Source organism: Culex pipiens, chromosome 2 (genome assembly GCF_016801865.2).
Source record: "Culex pipiens pallens isolate TS chromosome 2, TS_CPP_V2, whole genome shotgun sequence".
Lineage (NCBI taxonomy): Eukaryota > Metazoa > Arthropoda > Insecta > Diptera > Culicidae > Culex > Culex pipiens.
Genome location: NC_068938.1, coordinates 204,759,458 through 204,781,521, shown reverse-complemented (window position 1 = coordinate 204,781,521; position 22,064 = coordinate 204,759,458). Strand labels below are relative to the sequence as shown.

Genomic DNA, 22,064 nt, shown 5'->3' with positions numbered 1-22,064 from the left:
TCGTTTTAGAGTAATCGAAGAAGTACAAAGCGTAACGCCTGCGCACTATGCGAGGTTTAACTGTATCAAAAAAACTTTACGTAATGTCGTAGAATTTATGACAAGTTTCTTTATTCAGCTTATTTCTCGTCAATCCTGCAGGATTCAGCTCACAGCTGAAAATATGTTTCTTAATTTTTTCAAGGCATTTTACAAAAAAAGTGAATATCCATTACCGTGAAGACTTCCATCATTGTCATGATTTTTCGTTCAAAGATATAAATTTTGCGTCGCTTTCAATATTTTGAAAAAATTCCTTCAACAAGTTGTTTAGAATAGTGCCCTACACATGCTGATTCCTTTTGGTAACGATTGTCCCATTCCTTGTAAAGTTATGGAAATAGTCATTAATCAATGACTGCCAAGTAGGACGTCAATGACTGTGCCACAAAATTTTATAAATTTTGAAGCACATTTGATTTAGATCAAAAATTCCTTCAGTGGCTTCAAAAAGGTAACAACACAACCGGTACATACTGATTCCTTTTGGTGCTGAAATTCGTAAAATTGAATTTAATACGGAATATTTTATAGTGATGATCAATTTTCTTCGAAAATGATCAACGGTTCACCTTAACAGGATTCTAAGATACGAAATCGAATTTCGGTATATTTCGAGCTAAATTTTATTTTAATTGAATTTTATCTCAAAATCCTAATAATGATTATTCACCATTTTTGGATATGTTACCTAAAACATTTTGAAAATTCATATAAACATATTTTCAGATGTCTCACCAATCAAAGTTTTCTGTAAGTGTATTAAGACATGTTTTAAAATGCTAGTATTTTTCATGAAAAGTCCACTTAGTTTTCTTTTGAAACATGACAATCTAAGGTGGTTCAGTCGTTCCGGAGATATATTTATTTAAATGTAGTTTTTGAGAAAATCGATATAAATATGCCAATTATGGACCACCGTATTTCGAAAATGATCATCCCAATCGCCAAACAATTAATTACGGGTTTAATTATTTTTACCAAGGAACTCACATGTTACTTTTGATTTGAATCCTTCTAGTATGACGTGGAATTGCTGTATTGTCCTTTTTCCAAAAACATTTTCTTTAAATTCTTGTTATCTGTTCAATATTTTGATTTGAAAGTTGACACCTCAAAAATAACGCAAAAATAACATTTCAGAAATTCATTTCATTCATTTTGATGGATATGTTTTGATGAATTTAAACTTTCTGAATGCTCGAGCGTCACCGTCTCCATTTTAATAACTCTCATCTCTTTAACTGTCGACGCAGTCACATTCCAGAGAATGTGTGACACGACAGTGGAATTTTCATCACCACCCCCAACCTCGCACAGACACAGCGCAGCAGTGTGTCGAAAGTTTTCACGAAGGTGGTTCGACAAAGAGGAATGTGTCAGGCTGGATTCCAACGGGGCTGTCACAAATTGCACAAAAGCTTTCCGCCGGTGAAAGATTGGTTTAAAGCAGATGTTTTGGAAATTTAAGGGGGTGGTTATTATTCAACTAAAAATAGAATCCATCTGGCATTCTCCAGCAAATTTCCGTACAAAACAACCGGATTGTACATGAATGTAGTAAATTCAATCAATAAGTCGCTTCCGTTCAGCACCAGCTTCGAACAATTTCTCGATTGCTATTTGTGGAAACATCATCAACAGGGAATATGTTTGCCCACGGCGGTGCGTCCTTCGTTTGTGGTGCGTGTGCGGTGCCCTCCTCCCACCCCCCATCAAGGAGGAGAGCTTTTCAAGAGCTTCCATTGAACGTAGTTTCGAGTGGGTGCTTCAGCGCGTTCGGAATCGATGAACCCGCGGGGACTACACTGCTAGCGAATTGTAGTGGATTCCTTGAATAGATTTAAGAATGTGTTGATAGGAGAACTCAATGTACTTGATTAGGGAATTTAGTGGAATTTTAAGTTTTTTTAAATGTTAGAATTAATTACTGTTTTGTCTCAATATTTTGACTTCATAAATTCACTTTTTTAAATTTTCTACTCTCCTTCTGCAAATAAAACCACCCCCACTGCCGGGTAGGTTGGCCAACAAAAGGCAAGATACATCTCCCTAGTCACCGTTGAAGCTCAAGTAGCGCGACGAGATGGGCACCTCTTGAATCCGTCGCGTCGCCATCGTAATTCTGTGGAAAAATTGTCTGGGAAATTCAAAGAACTTCTAGCAAGTGACACACATGAAAATGTAAATTTATTTTGAAATTTACTTCATAAAAATATTATTAATATTATTCAGTTTTGTAATATCAACACAAAAAAGAAATACTTTGAAAAATATTATTTATTTTCAAACAGTGTTCTAGCAATAAAAATGTGTATTATTTGCAGTGCACGCAATTTTTTGCCATGGTTTCCCTGGGTGAATTGTTCTTTTTGCCGGCTGTAGAAGCTGCTTCTACGAATCCACGGTTCAGAGCAGCAAAGGTGCTATACTTCATGAGTGTTTTTAGCAGACGGTATATTTTAGCGCAAATCGCTTACAAATCAGTTACTTATGTTGTTTTTATTGGAATACATAAGAGCCATAATCACAACTTTCGAAACTAAACTAAAAATTTCGTATGGTTCTCAAAAGCATTTTCTTATCATAATAAAGCAATATTTTTTTCAATGAAACATCTTTGGTAATTATAAAAAGTTTTCTAAACGCATATCAATTAACCTTAATAGGTTAGAAAAACGACATTCATTTTCCTTGAAAAAAGAGTTTTTGCTACTAAGCGTGGATTTTTTTCAAAAGTAAAATATAGACAGACAGCAAATCCAAGCTCGGAGGCTGCGGCACGGTGCTTTATTGTATTATTAGCAGTTAAGTGGAATATTCATTTCACTTCCACCGCGGTGGAAGCTTTCCAGTTGGGATTGAGTGTACTGCTTTTGTCATCGTTGGGAAAAATGAGCATCTCTTGGAAATCTCAAATGAAAACACTTATTTGATGTATTTTTTGTCTTTTCGTACAAAAGATTAGATTTAAACATTTAATTTAATGTTTAAAAAATCTTTTTTTTCTCATAAAATTATTTTTATTGGGTCCTATTCGGTGCTGGGACCTGGTTAGGACCGAGTCGGCTTTTGTAATTACATTTTTCTTAAAGCTAAGAGTAATTACAGAGGAATGTTTGAAAAATAAAAAAAAAACAAATTAATCAATAATTTGATTTTTTCAGCACGAGTCGTACATTTATCCAACGAGGTTCACCGAGTTGGATAAATACGACAAGTGCTGAAAAAATCAAGTTTTGCAACGAGTTCCATACAACATTTTTTACAATTCCAAAAACACACTGTGAATAGAATTATTAACCAAATGTTCTTGTTTTAAGTCAATTAACCATTTAAATCAAAACAATGTTGAAAAGTATTACTTTTTGATACAAGTGTTGAAAAGTTCAACTTTTCAGCATCTATTTCAGTGCTGAAAAGTAGAACTTTTCAGTATTTGTTTTGAAACGTGTTACTATTCGATTCTGTTAATTTTTGTTGGGAAAAGTAGGCTGTTTTGTCGTTCGAAAATGACAGGAAAAGTAAACAGTTTCACGACGGAATTGCAAAAAATATGTTTTTGCAATTCCGTCGTGAAACTACTTACTTTTCCTGTCATTCTAGAACGACGAAACAGCCTACTTTTCTCTACCAAAAATAACAGAATCGAATAGAAACACTTTTCAAAATAAATGCTGAAAAGTTCTACTTTTCAGCACTGAAATGGGTGCTGAAAAGTTGAACTTTTCAGCACTTGTTTCGAAAAGTAACACTTTTCAACATTTTTTTTGATTTAAACGATTTATTGACAAAATACGTGAAAATTTTACTTAAAATTTCACTCAATGGGTGTTTTTCTGAATTGCTAAAAATGTTGTATGGAACTCGTTGCAAAACTTGATTTTTTCAGCACTCGTCGTATTTATCCAACTCGGTGAACCTCGTTGAATAAATGTACGACTCGTGCTGAAAAAATCCTCTTTTTGCAACTTGTTGCATAAACTACTATTCTACAATGCATTTGCCATGCAAAAAAAGCAATCGAGAGTTCACAAATTCAAACAAAATTGAAATTTAATTCTGGAAATAAAATAGAGTAATATTTTAATAGATCTGTGGAAATGAAAAATAAATAAATATTCATTTAATTCCGTGTTCAACTGAATTCAAAGAGAAGATGAAAATATTCTCGTTTCATCAGTCTGTAAAAAAATAAATAATGAAATTCAGTGTGTCCTACTTTCCCACTGACAAAAAGCCGCTTTAAGCATGAATGGTTTCGGCTCGTGTGGGAAAAGCGCGGGAAATGAATTTATAACATGTTATCGTCGACAGATCAAACAAAAATTCATTTACTGCCAGACGCGCTCATATTTTTTGCCCCCCGCCGACTGTGTTTGTGTTTGCGGAAAGCTCTCTGCATGTATTTATGAGCTTCGTATGAGTATGGGTGTGGCTCTGTTTACAAACCTGCCTTCAGCGTGGTGCAGATAGTGGAGGAGTGAGCGTGCAAGGTAAATAAATATTAATATTAAAGTTCTCAGGCAAAGTTTTTAGCATCAAATGAAAAAGAAGCTTTTCTGTCATTTAAGGCAACCCTTATCGTTTTATTCTGAAAATGTTGTTTTACCATTTTAAGTCCGAATTTAAAGTTGTTATCAATTCCTGTCTATTCCATTCCTTTGATAATTTTTTTTTTGTAAATTTTGTATACCAAAACAACTTAATGAAAATGCAATATCAAAAGTTTAAGTATATTTTTTTGTTTTTTAATAAATACCATCTGGGTTATTCTCCGCCAACTCACACAGCAGTTGCCCCGACCCCTCTTCGATTTGCGTGAAACTTTGTCCTAAGGGGTAACTTTTGTCCCTGATCACGAATCCGAGGTCCGTTTTTTGATATCTCGTGACGGAGGGGCGGTACGACCCCTTCAATTTTTGAACATGCGAAAAAAGAGGTGTTTTTCAATAATTTGCAGCCTGAAATGGTGAATAGATAGAAATTTGGTGTTGGTGAAAGTTTTAAAAACTCTGTCATTTTCCGTTACTCAACTGTAAAACAAATTTGGAACATGTCATTTTTAGGGAAATTTAATGTCCTTTTCGCAAATCTTAGAGGGGTCTGCTGTGTGAGTTGGCGGAGGATTAACCTTCTACCATTTTAATTCTAATTTTAAGGTTTTAATCAATGCCTATTTTTCTATTCTATTCCTTTGATATTTTTTTAAACTATGTATACCTTTTTCATGAAAGTGTATTCTTAGAAACAAGCAAAAAACCTAATGGAAATGCAATATCAAAAGTTTCAGTATATTTTTTGGTTTTTTTAAATAAATACCATCTATTATTGGGCAACATTTTTTTTAAGCTGGATGAGTTCATAAATTAATAAAATGAAATAAATACAAGCGGAATGGTATAGAACCATACTGAGCCTGGTAAAGAAGTGTTCAAAATACCTCATGTCAAAGTTTGTAGGATTTGTAAGTTAGTTAACATTAATAAAAAGTATTATTTGAATACTCTCAAAGTGTCATTTTTTTTTATCAATGAACATGAGTTCTATTTAAAAAGATAAAGACGAACATTTCAAAAGGGCGTTATATTGAATTTGAGTCTTGATTTTAAAAATTTGAAAATATTTTTTTCGAACGGATCGGAAAATTTCACGAATGTTTCATTTTTAATATTTTGAACATTGAAAATCGGACCATTAGATACTGAGATATCGACATTGGAAAATTGTGGGTTGTTTGGGTGAGACTTAGAAAACATATTTTTTTTTCTATTTTTTAATCTTTGCATGCATATATCTCAGCAACTAAACGTGGTATCACCAAGGTTCAAACAAGCAAAATATAGAGAATTTTCTCAGCTTTTCAAAAATATTTTTTCAAAAGTGGGCAAACATGGGTACTTATTTAAAAAAAAAATAATAATTGTGACTATTTTCAAAAAAAGTACCTGAAAATGGATTTAAGTAAAAAACCGTGCACTTTATCAAAATTTCATAAAAGTTCTTTTTGATTGCAAATTCAATTCTACAACGAAAAATGAAGTTGAAAATACCAAATCAGTATTGATTCAAAAATGCATAACTCGGTCACGATATTTTGCACTTTCTGGAAATTTCTGAAAAGTTGGCATTTGAACAACAAAACATATCAAACAAATAAAAAAATTGTTTGCTTGCAAATCAAGTTTTAGTGACAAAAAGTGAAATAAGAAATCACCAAAACAATTTTTTCCGTGTATCATTTTTTTTTCAGTGTAGTCCTTATCCATACCTACAACTTTGCCGAAGACACCAAATCGATCAAAAATTCCTTCAAAAGATATAGATTTTTGAACTCTCATACATCATTTTTGTATGGACAGCTCCCAAATTTGTATGGAAAATTATACGGACAAACTAATGATGCAAAATGGCTTCTTTGGGCATAGCGAAGGCACCAAAAAAGTTTGAAAAATACAAAAATTAAAATTAAAAAGAGACCTATTTCGCAGAGAATTGCTCAAATGTAAAATTACACAATTTTTGACTCAAAATCTGTCAACGTTCCCAGATTTAATTTTACCATATTTTTTTTCTGTGTAGATTGAAGCAATAATTACTCGAAAATGGATTTAAGATTTATCACCCAGCTGAATGGAACTCCAAGATTTTTTCACCAGATATAAGAAATTGAAATAACAAAATTTCTAAAAATCATTTTCCGTCTTCATAAGTTTTCTCGAAGGATAAAAAAATAAATCGACAACCAAATCAAATCTATTAGTGGTTCATGGTCAATTAATTGTTCTGTAATTTTTTTTATGCGATAAAATATGTATAACAAATCTGTCAACCACTTGCTTCAAATTCACTCGAAAATCATTTCAATTGAAACACACAATTAAAGCTAAATCAATCAACGAACATAAATATATCATACACGTGCCACATAACCAAAGAGACCACCTTAATCGAAACAAAACCAATCAGCAAATGTCAGCGGCCTATCAAAAAAAGCAAAAAAAAAAAGGCTTTCAAAGTATCATTTTTCAAACGAGCCAAATCAAGCGTCACAGCGCAGAGCGTCGCGACGTCACCACCAACATCCCGTTTCCAGGAATGACTTTTTAAAGATTGAAACAAGAAGAATTGAAACACCACACTTTCGTCCTACCCCGCCACACACGTCAATCAGACCGGCTCGTCTGGTCGGAAGAAGACATGATATATCACGGAAAAAGCGGAAAAGTTAACAAAAATTTTCCTTGTGGTGATTTTCCTTAAAATTTGTCATTTTAAGCGACCAACACAGGCATCTTCACCCTAAATTATGCGGTAGCAATTTTCTTTTAAAGTTCTCAGAACGTCTGTTTCTGAAACCACAACTGGCCGTAGCTTTGTCAATTACAATGATGTTGTCGGCTAAAAGCGCATCCGTCTCATCTCGCCTTCTTTGACGGTACCCGTCAAACCCCACTCTCTGTCAGATTTTTGGTGAATGTTTGACGAGGCTCGGGGATAAGCCTCGTGGCATCATTTCCCGGAAAAAGTCATGGTCTACTTAGCGCTCACTGCGTGGAAATTGCTGTTGGTTACAGTGGGTTGAGGCACAATATGTTATTCCTGCGGTGGATTTCTGCGATGACTTTACACAAAAAAAAGTTCACTTTCAAAAAAATGCAAACAAAAGCGTAAAAATAAAATCGCTTGTTCACCGTTCAGCGAAAAAACCGCCCTTCGAAGCGAGTGCTTCTGATTGCACTGATTGATGAAGAGACTTTTCAGCTTTTCAGGTTATGTTTGCAGGTTGTAAAGGGCGTGACAGCCGTAGTCGTGGGTCGGTCGATCCTTTGTACCGAAATCAATCCGTTCACTGTCAGACTGTGATTCGGTGGAATTGTGAAGGACTTACCCATCGAATCGGTCGAATGTGGTCGCAGTGATTGATGTCGGATTGGCAGCAAGTCGGTTTACGCCCTCGGGTTTTGGAAAAAAAATGTCGACTCAATTCAAACGAGTGGAAACTGCGCACACTTGTGGGATCTGGTTTTCAAATGAAAATTTATTGCTGTGGATGTGGAGGATTTAATCGATTTGAAAACACGCTGCTGTCAAAAGCTTATTTGAATGAGCTGAGATGGTGTCAATATGAAAAAAATCAAGATTTACAATTTACAAAACAATCAATTATACGTGAAAACTGATTTTGCAATATTGATGTAATATTTAACTTAATTAAAATTAATATAAAATATCAATCACTAAGACAACATTGTTTTTCCTCAATTGATTTTATCCGTCCATAACAAAGAATCGATTCCGCTAGAAAATGGGATCAGTTAATGCGATTTGCTCGTAAAATGCCGAGAAGCAAACATCCGCTGCAGTGAACGTCAGCCTGGCTGTCGTTCTTAATCGTCGGAAACTGGCACGGTGATGCCAGGAACGGAACGCAGATGCACCCGTCAACGGGCGCTTTTCCACCGGTTGGATCAATAAAAACTAATCTTATTAATTTTCAATCCAACTTTCCAAGTTCTTGTTTCTACTCCATAAAGCGACTTCTTGATCCTTCTTTTGCGCGTCGTCGTGCCATCGCCAAGGAGTAGAAGTGGCAAGCCGAGGCCAGAAGTTGATTCTTATCCGGTATGGGCATGGAGGAAAGATCAGCCCGGGGAAGACCAAGCACCAGCACGTCATCTAATTTTATTTCACTCTGCAAACCCAGTTTACTGGAACGTGGTGGGTGGGTCTATGGATTAAATTTAATTTTAATTCAAAAATAAGGGCAAAATTACACCAAAATGTGAAATATACAGCAATTTGGAGTAATTTAATTCTCAATCTGGAATTCTTGTGAAACAACCTGATAAGCCTAAGGTGAAACGGGACGCCAGGTCTTTGACAACTTTTGGTCAACTAAAATCAATTTCTGAACTCGACAGATTGCTTGCTATCGTTATATTTATCGTCTGTTACACACATATTTTATTTATCCCATTATCCCTAAAACTATATTTCCAAACTCTAGTCGTGATGCCATGATGGTGGTGCCAGTGGTGCCTTCCCGTTTCACCTTAACATCATTTTTTAAACCATTTGCACGCTTGGAATATCGAATCATAATTTATATCCATTTTTTCTGTCTCACAAGCAGTAGGTTCAGGGATTATCACCTATACAAGTTTCCTTACCATTTTGCCAGCTGTCCAAACAAAAATGGTACGCAAATATTCGACAATCTGTTATTTTTGAACAAATTTTCTGATCAACTGCTGTCTTGGGCAAACTTTTTAGTCCGGGCTGGGACTGGGTGGCGGTTTTGGCGGATTTTCAAATATTTAAAATATTGTTTTGTTATATTTTTTAAAATATTTATCAAAAGAATAAGTTTTAAAAGTTCTGCGAATTTATGACTACTAGAATTTTTAAATTTAAATATTTTTATAATAAAAAAAATGGTACAACTTTTTCAAATAAAAAAAAGTTATCTTAAGAAGAGTTCTATTAAAAGTTCTTTTAATATTTTATTTTTTATATTTTTTTATTTTTGTCTTTAAAATTTAAAAATCTCTAAAAACCTAAAAAAATAGAACCTTTGTTTTTTTTATTTTAAGGATGCACAAAAAATAGAGTTTTGGAAAATTTTAAAGTCTGTAAATTTAAGAGTTGGTGAGGATTATCAGAATTTTGAAAGTTTCAAAAGTTTAAGATGTTTTAGAATCTAGAATTTTTTAGATTTTTTAGAACTTTATGAAAAAACTTTAAAAGGAGCAAACAAAATCAAAATATCAATGGAAATTCAAGTGCAATCAGCTGATATGAATTTTTAATGCATTCCTCTGTGTTTAAAATCATTTTTTACATGATCGGGTCTATTTAAAAAAACTTTTTTTTGATAATTTTCGATGTGCAGTACCGCAAAAACCTTTTTTTCGCTAAAATTATTGTTCTAATGATTGCAAAACAACTGAACTGCCCATGTTCATATAAATGTCCCATATGCAAAAACAGCAAGCTGAGAAAAACGCATTCGAAGTTTGTCCCACACATAAGGTTACGTGTTAAGTTTTTACGAAAAAAAATGGATTTCCTCCTGATTTCTAGAACAAAGTACTGGATGTTATAGGCTTTTCTGAAAGATCTCGCGATTCTGAACAAAACTGCATCAATAACTCAAAAAACGATGAAAATGCATATGGGACATTTATGCGATCAGGGGCAGTGAACTAGTGTAAAATGCATTTCAAAAACATTTAAAATTTCCATTTGTTTCAAAGTTTCTGAAATGTTTAGAATTTAAAAAAATATTCAAGGTTTATGAGTTTTGTAATTTTATTTGGCTACGATATCCTGTTTTTCAGGTCAGGCAAGGAGATAAATTTAAAAAAAAATAAGATTGTTTTTTTATATTAGGCCGTTGCAAATATTATTCAAAATGTATGTCGACCCCCCCCCCCCCTTCAAAATTGGTATGAAAAAGCAGGGGGCAAAAAAATATTTAAAAAAAGTTCAAGATGGTATGTCAGAGACATAACCGAAAGACATAGGACCAAACAATTTGAATGAGTTTTTGGATTGCTAGTGAAATCTGGAATAAGATTATTTTATTTTGTTTCATAGATTTGTCGGCAAAATTGTCATTAATGTTCCCCCAAGGTGAACCTTTCATGAGGGCACCGGCAACGCAAGGTTGTGGCCACTATTGTCGAAATGGCCATTTGCAGGTTCAATATCAAAACTATGAATTTTGATACCCATATTGCCACAACTCGTATGTTTCGGTTAATGTTACCCCGGGCCCAAGGGGAACCTGCTTTGAGGGCACCGGCCACTCCAGGTTGTGGCCACTACGGTCGAAATGGCCATTATCATGTTCAGTATAAAAAACCATGAATTTTGTTACCCATATTGCAACAACTCGTATGGTTCTGTAAATGTCCCCCAGGCCCCGGGGGAACCTTCTTTGAGGGTACCGGCCACTCCAGGTTGTGGCCACCACTGTCGAAATGGCAATTTTCATGTTCAGTATCAAAAACCATGAATTTTGATACCCATATTGCCACAACTCGTATGGTTCTGTAAAAGGCCCTCTGGGCCCCGGGGGAACCAGCTTTGAAATCACCGGCAACTTCAGGTTGTGGCCACTACTGTCGAAATGGCAATTTTCATGTTCAGTATCAAAAACCATGAATTTTGATACCCATATTGCCAAAACTCGTACGGTTCTGTAAATGTCCCCCAGGCCCCGGGGGAACCTTCTTTGAGGGCACCGGCCACTCCAGGTTTTGGCCATTATCATGTTTAGTATCAAAAACCATGAATTTTGATACCCATATTACCAAAACTCGTATGGTTCTGTAAAAGGCCCTCCGGGCCCCGGGGGAACCTGCTTTGAGATCACCGGCCACTCCAGGTTGTGGCCAACACTGTCGAAATGGCCATTATCATGTTCAGTATCAAAAACCATGAATTTTGATACCCATATTGCCACAACTCGTATGGTTCTGTAAAAGGCCCTCCGGGCCCCGGGGGAACCTGCTTTGAGATCACCGGCCACTCCAGGTTGTGGCCAACACTGTCGAAATGGCCATTATCATGTTCAGTATCAAAAACCATGAATTTTGATACCCATATTGCCACAACTCGTATGGTTCTGTAAATGTTCCCCCGGACTCCGGGGGAACCTGCTTCGAGGGCACCGGCCACTCCAGGTTTTGGCCACCACTGTCGAAATGGCCATTTTTCATGAGAACCGCCGCATCATAGCGACTTCCACCGGTCCGCTTCGCTCGAATTTCCTCCTTCTGCTGCTGGTGGTTCTTCCTTCTGGTTGCTGGTCCTCTTCTTCTATTGGCCGCTGCTGCTGCTGCCACGCGCCGGCCCGATGTACCCGGTTCGAGTGCTCGTTCCAAAGGGACTTGCTTTTGCGAAATTTTCTGCTTAAATAGCGGCACAGCCGGAGAACGACACAAAAGGGGCGCGGCCTCGAATGCATACGCTCGCTCTGATTGGTCATCTGTCCGATTTGAACTGAAAAATTACTCATTTTGATTGCATGTTTTAAGTGCTTTAACTATGTTTAGTCAAACTTTCTATGTAGTTAAACGATAGCTGAAGTCTTCCCCTTTCGATTGGTGGTTCAACCGTCCGGATTAACAGGGAAAAAAGATATAAGCGTTCGAAATGTCCCCTTTTTTTGAACGCTTAAAAGTGACGCTTTGGATCGAATTTCTGAACTGGCCCCCCAATATAGTAAGTAGAGACATAGTCCTATGTCAAAAATTCAAAATTTCCATGAAAATTTAAGAATAATCAACTGAAAACAATCTTTAATGCATTTTTCTGCATTGATAATCATATTTAGCATGTTTGGGCTTGTTTAAAAAGATTTTGAATTTTTATGAAATTCCAATGTACAGCACCAAAAAAACAAAAATTCGCGAAAAATAAAATTTTCGTCAGTACATAGATATTTTGGAAACTAATGATGGCAAAACAACTGGACAGGTGTATGATGCATTAGGATGTAACAAAAATGACTTTTTGGCGGGCATTCAGGGGTTTGTTCCGGTGGCCATACTGAGCCCAAATCCCAAATATGAGCTTGATTGGACGTAACAGGAGCTGGCGCTCCGCCCTTCAATTTTAAATGGGATTTAACCCGTAAAAAAAGATTTTTTCAAAAATGTCAACTTTTGAGGCATTTTGGCCACTGAGGCGTTCACCAAAAACATCACTGGCATGTAGGCCAGATCCTTGCGCATCTTTTGGTATATATAACATTGAAGTTTGGAGCACCCTAGAGCTCGTTACAGACCTTCAAAGTTCGGCATTTTTTTCGAAAAATCGGTCCCAGCAAAATCAAATGGCGTCTCGGGCGTCGCGAGACGCGACGCATATCTTTTTTGCCGGGGCCGGTTTTTCGAAAAAATGCCAAACTTTGAAGGTCTGTACCGAGCTCCAGGGTGCTCCAAACTTCAATGTTATATATACCAAAAGATGCGCAAGGATCTGGCCTACATGCCAGTGATGTTTTTGGTAAACGCTTCAGTGGCCAAAATGCCTAAAAAGTTGACATTTTTGAAAAAATCTTTTTTTACGGGTTAATTCCCATTTAAAATTGAAGGGCGGAGCGCCAGCTCCTGTTACGTCCAATCGAGCTCATATTTGGGATTTGGGCTCAGTATGCCCACCGGAACAAACCCCTGAATGCCCGCCAAAAAGTCATTTTTGTTACACTCTAATGATGCATTTTAAAAAACTTTTTTCATTAAAATGTTGAAACCATGGCTCGTAATTTCAATTTTTATACTTTTTTATTTTTATTACACTACACCCAAAATTCAGAGTCGAGAGAATCGTTCTCTCAAAATTTATTGAGGGCTCAGTGCCAAAATCGATAGAATAATGGTACCAACTCACACCATCATAACAAATGAGTTCATTCGTTAGTTGAATCAATAAATCTCCAACAAGTGTCATACATCGACTTCTGACTTCTCCTGGGTCACCAAGCTGTGGTGGCCGAGGCAGCTAAGTCATTGGATTGATTTATCAAAGGTCTCTGGTTCGATTCCCGTTGTCGACACTTTTGGTTTTTTGTTTGACGGATGAACTTTTTTTGCAAATGAACCTCGAGAGAATAGTTCTATCGCCCATCTCGAGCTGTGTTCTCTGCGTCCGTGAATGGTACCACTATTCTCTCGACTCGAGACCATCATTCTCTCGGACAAGCGCTGCCAGTTTTGGGTGTATCTATTTATCTAAAGATTCTACAAGAGTTCATGATCAAAATGAGTTTTAAAAAATTCAAGTACAAACTTTTGTTGCACCCTTTATTATTTGCAGCAACGAATTTTAGACAAATTCTGAACATAAATTATATTTTAGAAATGTTTACTTTTTTATAAAATCGATAAACTGCAAATTTTTCACTGAAATCAAACTTTCTTTAGCTATATCTTGAAAAGTAGGCACTTTAAAAAAATCTGTAAAGTACTTTTCAATTCCAAATTTATATAAAAAACAAGCCTTACCCGACAAACTTCGTTCTGCCCTTTTTCTTTTGTTGACGTTTTTAACTTTTTGCTTATTCAGCCTCCTGTGATCTAAATTTGATTTAGGAACCGACGTTCCGTGTTGAATTGTTTCGCGTTCGAACAAAACCGTCGAAATTTTGTATATGTATAGAAGATTAGGTCAAAAAAATTTTATGTATGAAATTTCATTTTTTTCCAAAAATCTCTATTTAAAAAAAATCAAAACTTGGCTGTAAATTTTTAGACCATACTTTTCTATGGCTCAATAGTTGCGGGTTTTGGTCCCCTAAAACATATCAAAAAATCTTGGAAATAAAAAAAATGAGAAATTAAGTTTTTGTGAAAAAAAAAGATAATAAAAAAATCGGTTAGATTTTGTTCCGTGTACCTATTTTTTCTGTCCTCAATTTCTACAACTTTGCCGTAGATACTTTCAAATATTTACGTACCATTTTTGTATGGACAGCTGCCAAAATTGTATGGAAACTGTTAAAAATTGTATGGAGAACCAATGACACACAATGGCTTCTTTGGTCATAGCGAAAGCCCCCACAAAGTTTGAGGTAAATCGATAATACAAATAAAATCCATTTCTCCGCTTTTGGTAGAAAATTGCTCAAAAGAAGTTATTATGTGTTTTTTTTACTGAACTATTTAAAAAAATACATTGTTTGTTTTTTTTTTCAGAAATGTTCGAATCATCACTTTACCGAAAATATCACATCGATCGGAATATTCTCTTCTAGTATTTTCTAAATCTTGTTTAAATTTGTATGAAAAAATGGATATCAGAGAACTGCTCAATAATTGAGAACCTCTTTTAGAAAAAAATCTGAATTTCTCAAACAATTTCCCCCTGCAAACCCACCTTTCAAACCAAGCAAAACAAAACCACCCGGCAGCTGCTGCGGCAAATTCACTCCACTCGCTCAAGCAAAGAGCTGGCCTCAATTCCAACTTGGTGCCTTGGACTTGTCTTATCATCACCAGCAGTAGTGGAGTAGCACCAGAGCCTCCCTCCCGCAAGATCACTAACTGCAGAGGGTAGTTTATCTTCGCTAAGCTCGTGGGAGTTGTTGGGCTGAGGGTTGAGCATCCGTGTGTGTGTGTGTTTTTGCTTTCATAAAGTTTTATTTTATGGGCGCCGTTCTTTGCAGATGATAGTTTCTGAAATTACTTACATCCCATGCGAGGGACGCGGTTCCACGTCGATCCGGATGGGGTGCGCTGCGGAAGGGTTTTGAAAAGCAATTCAATTTGGAAAGTGAACCTTCATCGTTCCCTCGATCATGAAGTGCACACACTCTGCTGCTTGATATTCATGGGTTTTATTGGATTGAGTAATTGCATTTAGTTTCGCAGCTTCAGCTCAAGTTCCACTTCGAGTGATAGAAATTTAATCCGGGCCTTCAAATATTAATTTGCCGTTTAGAGAAACAAGGCTCCTCGACCCCACTTCCGGTTTGCGTGGTCGTAAAAAACAAAATCAGTAGCAGAGCTTATCGCGATGGCGGGATCGGTGGCGACCCCCGAATTTGGCCAATTAATTTAGTGTGGGAGGGTGAAGGTCGAGCTTTCAATACATTTGTGCGCTACTGTTGGGAATAATTAACTCCAAACAATTTGGAGGCGAAAGTTTGCGTGTTGATCAATGTCGGGCAGATTAGAGGGAATTAGAGAAAGTTTTGAGAGCGTGTGACTGCGAACGGAGGGGAGTGGGTGGAGTTTATAGTGCGAGGCTGTTGATTAATATAATTAGATGAAAACTGTTTATCATGCAGAAATTAGAGGAGCTGGCATATTCTTTTTTTTTTTGTTAGGGGAAGGTGGGGCAAGAGGAACAATCGCTCGTATTTCCGTAATTTTTTACAATTTTGATATTTCCAGTATGAGGAATTGTTGCTAGCAATGCAATGAGTTGATTCTACTACCACATAACGACGTAAACGCCACGGGACATAAAATTGAATGAAGTTTCTTCAAAACCTTTGTTTTCTTATAACATTTGGAAAGCACAAAATAAGGTTAGGCGTCATCCATAAAGTATGTCACGCTAAAATCAGCCAAAATTAACCCTCCCCCCCCCCTTATGCCACACTTTGTCACGTTGGCTCTAACCCCCCCCCCCCCTCCTCTAAAAGTACGTCACGTTTTGTCGCCATCCCCCCCTCAATCTTTTTTATTACAATTTTAGCATGATTTAAAAAAAAAAGATTATTTTTAAATTCGGAATTTAATCGACATAAATTTTTACCGGTTGTGTTTTGAATTTTTTTTCAATGTTGTAGTGACAGAAATCACCATCACAATCACAGTTTTTTAAGCATATTATACATATTATCAAAAACACTGTTTGTTAAAGCCATGAATCGTGTTTGATTTATGACTAATGTTTATCAAACATTAAACTTTTTTATCTATATTTTAGGAATGAATTTTCAGTATTAAAGAAATAGTCCAGCGTGACGTCACAGTCTAACGTAACCCCCTCTCCCCCTTGTCACACTTTGTCACACTTGCGACCACCCCCCCCCCCCCCCCTAGAGCGTGACGTACTTTATGGATGACGCCTTACGAGTTTGTTTTTATGTAATTTATACTTAAATTATTTTTTCTCCTATATAAGTAGTATTCCTACCAATGCACAGTGGGAAAAAAGACCCAAAAAATTACCGCAACATGATTTAGCGCAAACCATCGATTGCTGTACACCAAAGGCTTCGTTTTTGCACCAGGAACAATAATCCGATGAAAAATCGCACTGCACGGACCGGTGGCCGGAGTACAGGCCACCGGCAGATCCGAATTTTTGGAAAAAGTGTCAGATTTATCCAAATGGGAACTGATAAGCTTTCTTCTACCATGAATAGTCATGCATAACAATCCTAGAATAATATTAAATACCATATGACCCATCGGAACCGGTTCCACCGATCTCCGGTGGTCACATCCGGAACCGCATTTGGAAACAGCGTAAACTAGTCATGCGACGTATCAAACTTCTTGATTTTGGATAAAAGTATGAAAAAAAAAACAAATTGCTGAAACAACACAGCTTAGTGGGCAATAAATACATAAAATTGCATCAAAACTGATAAAAAATTGTTTAAAAAAAATTAATAGTAAGACATTATTATCTCTTCAAAAAACCAAAGAAATGATTCAAATACATTATAATCTTATGTTTCTAAGTAAAAACTATTCAATTGAAGCAAATTAACATCATTTTCATGAATTTTTCTTTTTGCCCCAACGGGTTGCTCGTCTGCCCCACCTAGCTGTAGAATGTGGTGAAAAACAATAATTTTAAAATCCTATTTTTTATGGTACAAAGCCAGATTTTTTTTGAACTTGTTAAAAAAAAGTCAGAGTCAAGACCTGAAATAAGATGTTTTAAAAATATCAGACTGATTTTTACGTGTTTTATGGATTTTAACGAGCATTTTCTAATCTTGTTTAACTTGCCCCACTTTCCCCTACCATCATCATCATTCTTGACACTTTAGAAAAGATTTTTGATCTAAAGAGTTTTTTTAATATTATTCTGCTCTACTTTGCAGAACATTAATACAATCTAAAAAAACCCTGCAATGTTACAAAACAACACGAAATTAAAAAATGAAATTTTTTGTTTTAAATGAAAAATTGCCTTTCTGGGTTATTGCAGATTCAAAAAGTACATTAAATTTTCGATAAAACGACGAGTTCCAAAAATTTTCACGGTTGAATGACGAAAAATGGCAGAGTTTTAAAAACATGTTTGTATTTTTTCCATGGATAATACGTTTTTATATATATTTTGTGCACGCCATCATATCGGGCGCCCAATTTCATATAAAAGTCCCTTTCACACAAAATTTCCTAACCATCTCAGACTGCACAGGGTTTGTTCAAATATTACGTCCAGAGATTTTCAGAATTTTAGACCCCCTCCCTCCCCCCTGTCACGCACTTTTCCTATACCTTTAACAAGGGCTGTCACAAAACCCTGACCCCCCCCCCCTTCCCCCTATTCATGGACGTAATTTTTAAACGAACCCACAATATTGAAAAACGCGTATATATATTTTTTTTTTGAATGTACAAAAACGGAATGGGTAGTACCGCCCCTCCGTCATGCGCTATAAAAAAAAATTGAGCTCAGATTTGTGATCAGGGACAACAGGTAACCCTAAGGACAAAGTTTCACGCAAATAGAAGAGGGGTCGGGGCAACTTTTTCCGATTTCGTTTGAGTTGGCGGAGAATTACCCATATGAAATATGTTCTGCTTAAAATGCTTATAAATTTTGAGATTTTTTCGAATTATGTTTTAAAAACTCAAAACATTCATTAATACCAATCTAATTTTATCTTCTCATAGTAAAACATTGTCCAAAGAATCCGAAAATGAACTCCGTTTTCCGATTAAAACTCATTTTCATTGAAAAAAGCATGACACTTTGCTAATATTAATATACAGCAGTTCCATATAAAAGTTAAAGAAAAAAAATAAAAGTGCCTCGATTTGGCTCTAAATTTTTCTGGGGGTTCCTTGGCCAAAATCGTTCGACCCGTATTTTTTGTTTGGCCATTAGGGTGGCCTACGCCGTGTTAGGGTGGTCCGAAAAGTTGCCATTTTCGTCGATTTTCACAAAAAAACACTTTTTTCAAAAAATCATAACTTCGCTCCATTTCAACCGATTTTAGCTGTCTTGGGCGCAAATAAAAGATGATAAGTTTGACTTCCAAGAAAAAATAATGAGGAGTTTCAAAAATCTAGCCTTACATTTGAAAAAGTCTTATAAAAACATCAAATGCCGTTTTGACGGTGTCTGGACCAAAGAGCCTATATCTGAACATATTTTTAACGGATTCCTCGGACAATTTTACATAACATATCAAAAATTGGGCGAGGTTCATTAACTGGATTCAGAGATATGATTTTAAAAATAATAAAATCCGGGTTTTTCGACGCGCCGCGCGCAAAAACAGGAAATTGACGAAATCGGCAAAAAATCAACTTTTTTCACTAAAACTGCTATAACTTGAAAATTTCCGCGATGACCAATACATGTAAGGGTACCAACAGTTGCGTATTTCAATTACTAGATTTTTGAAACTCCTCATTATTTTTTACTTGGAAGTGAAACTTATCATCTTTCATTTGCGCCCAAGACAGCTAAAATCGGTTGAAATGGAGCGAAGTTATGATTTTTGAAAAAAGTGGTTTTTGTGAAAATCGACGAAAATGGCAATTTTTCGGACCACCCTAACACGGCGTAGGCCACCCTAATGGCCAAACAAAAAAATACGGGTCTAATGATTTTGGCCAAGGAACCAAGGAAAATTTAGAGCCAAATCGAGGCACTTTTATTTCTTTTTTTTTTTCTTTAACTTTCATATGGAACTGCTGTATAATGATGTTCATCAACATTTTCTTAACAATACATAACTAAGTTTTTTAACTTATCAACATTTTATGAATACTTCATCTACTTCTCTACCAGGGTTAGTATGAATCCATTCCATTCCGAACGTATTTAATTCGTACTCTTCGTTTTGCGGAAAAATCTCAAACCTATCAAAGTCACCCTGGTTTACGGTACCAATATTCTCCATTATGCCAAATCTTGGCATTACAATGTATTCTTAAGACTTCAAACCTATCTTATTTCCCTTCTGTTCATAATTTATTGATTGATTTAAATCAACCAGAGATAGATTTCCCATCAGCAATAGTCCGTAGAAACGGAATATCAAATAAATTATGTACTACGATTCTTTCTCGGAAATGCAAGAGTAAAAAATAAAAAAATAAAAACTTCCTCGAACCAATCTATCTTATCCAACTCCTCTCCTCTACAGCAAAGAGAGTTCCCACTCGAGCATCGTTAGTGGCAAATAAAATTTTCATCCATTTTTTTTTTCTCCTGCATTTTTTCCGCGCTTTTCCAGGGGGAAAACTTGATCAACCCGGGACCGGGAAGCAAAGCGCAAGGAAGCCGTAGCCATCAAGAATTCAACGGTTGCCGGACATCGATTCGAGTCGAGTCAAGAGTTTAAAATTCCAACCCCGCATCACTACTGTTCACAGAGTCGAAGAACTTGTCGAAAACAGACGGACAACCGGGGCCAAGATGCACCGTGAAACGAGTTATTTGCATCTTTAGCAAGTTCCTGGCTGTGAGCACGTGCCAACCAACGCAGCGGGGCGCTAGCGGCTTCCGGAAGCTGAGTTGAGGTTATGCAGAGCTGAAAAAGTGATAAACCAACCGGAAGTGAGCATAACTGGGGTGCGGTGTGGCGATAAAAATGAGAAATAGTTTTCTCCCCTTAAACGATGCCAACTAAAGTGAGCTAAAAGTGGACCTCAGAGGAAGACAAAAAAACAAGCCTACTCTTCACTTGAAAGAACCAACGGCGCATAGTTCTTCCAGGAGAGCCAGAAACCGGAAGCGGAAGCAGAACCAGCAGTGCCAGCATGATGAAGTCGGCAATTTTGTACCCGTACGGGCCACTCCGCGCTAATGGATGCTGTCGGATGCTGCACGCGAAGCATCTGGCGCTGACGAGTGCCATCTACACGCTGGTGAGTGAACCGCAAGGGAGTTGGGGCTGCCACAGACAAAATGATACAAACTGAATACAGTCTGGATACAGTTAGTAAAATTTTCGATTTGTGAATTTATTGCAGCTTAGTTTAAAAGTTTTAGCTGTTGTTTTTGAGGAAAAAAATATTCTAATGATTCACGTCTATTTATCTGTGGTGCTACAAACTCAACTTGTTATTTGAGCAAAAGCCTCTTGCTGCTGGTTGCAAGTAGCTTTTAGTACTGAGTGCCGAACAATTTCCGTGGGTTTATTGTGAGTTATAGGGTAAAACGGGTTGGCTTTTTGATGTGAAGGTATAATATGATGAGTAAGATTGAAATCTTTGGTATTGATAAGTCCTTATTGATTATTCACCAATTCTATTGAATTATTTTCTTGTAAAATTTAAAAATGACAATTGACACAGAAAAATCAGTAAGAACAAAAAATCATACCAAGAATTAGCGCTGTTAAGTTAAGTTAAGTTAAGTTAAGTTAAGTTAAGAAAAAATCCGCTTTGTAAATGCGGCCCCGATACTCTTCATGAGTTATTGGAATAATTTACTTTACTTATTTTACACATTTCTGGGTCAACAAATTGGACAAAAAATAATGCCTAATTTAAGGCATTTCATTTTTACAATTTTTGTTGAGAGAAATATTTTGAAAACATTTTATAAAATCTTGAACTTGCTTTAAATACCTCCGAAAATCGGGGCGCATTCTTTTTTTTTTTTTTTTTGGAAAGCTCAAATAATTAATGAAATCTAGTAAAATCTAATTAAAGAGCAACTCTCTACGAAATCGGCCGATTACGACCATTTTTATTTTTTGTATTTTTTTATTTGGCTCAAACTTTGTGGGGGCCTTCCCTATGACCAAATAAGCTATTTTGTGTCATTGGTTCACCCATACAAGTCTCCACACAATTTTGGCTGCTGTCCATACATAAAGGGTATGTAAATATTAAAACAGCTGTAACTTTTGAGTGAATTTTCTGATTAATTTGGTGTCTTGGGCAAAGTTGTAGGTGTTGTTGAGGACAATTGAGAAAAAAAAGGTACACGGAAAAAAAATTGCAGATTTTTTAATCAATTTTTTTTCACTAAAGCTCAATTTCCCAAAATACGTATTTTTTTATTTTCGAGATTTTTTAATATGTTTTAGGGGACAAAAATCCGCAACTTTTGAGCCATAAAGAAACATGGTCAAAAAATCTGCCGCCAAATTATGATTTTTTTTTTAAAATAGTGATTTTTGGAAAAATTCGAAATTTCATGCAAAAACAATTTGAAGTTATTTTTTAATGCAAAATTGAATTTGCAATCAAAAACTACATTACATTTTTTTTGATAAGGGGCTCCGTTTTCAAGATATAGCCACCGAAAGTTTGATTTTAGCAAAATATTTACAGTTTTTTGATTTTTAGAAA

The 22,064-nt window shown here is 36.0% G+C and overlaps 1 protein-coding gene across 1 annotated transcript in view; it reads left to right on the top strand.

Annotated features, from left to right (window-relative positions):
- LOC120416373 (uncharacterized) overlaps positions 1–22,064 on the top strand; it is a 45,896-nt gene that overhangs the window by 17,068 nt on the left and 6,764 nt on the right. The window contains 1 exon segment of the mRNA XM_039578106.2: positions 19,997–20,630. Within this exon segment, the coding sequence (XP_039434040.1) occupies positions 20,523–20,630 (108 nt within the window). The 5' untranslated portion in view covers positions 19,997–20,522.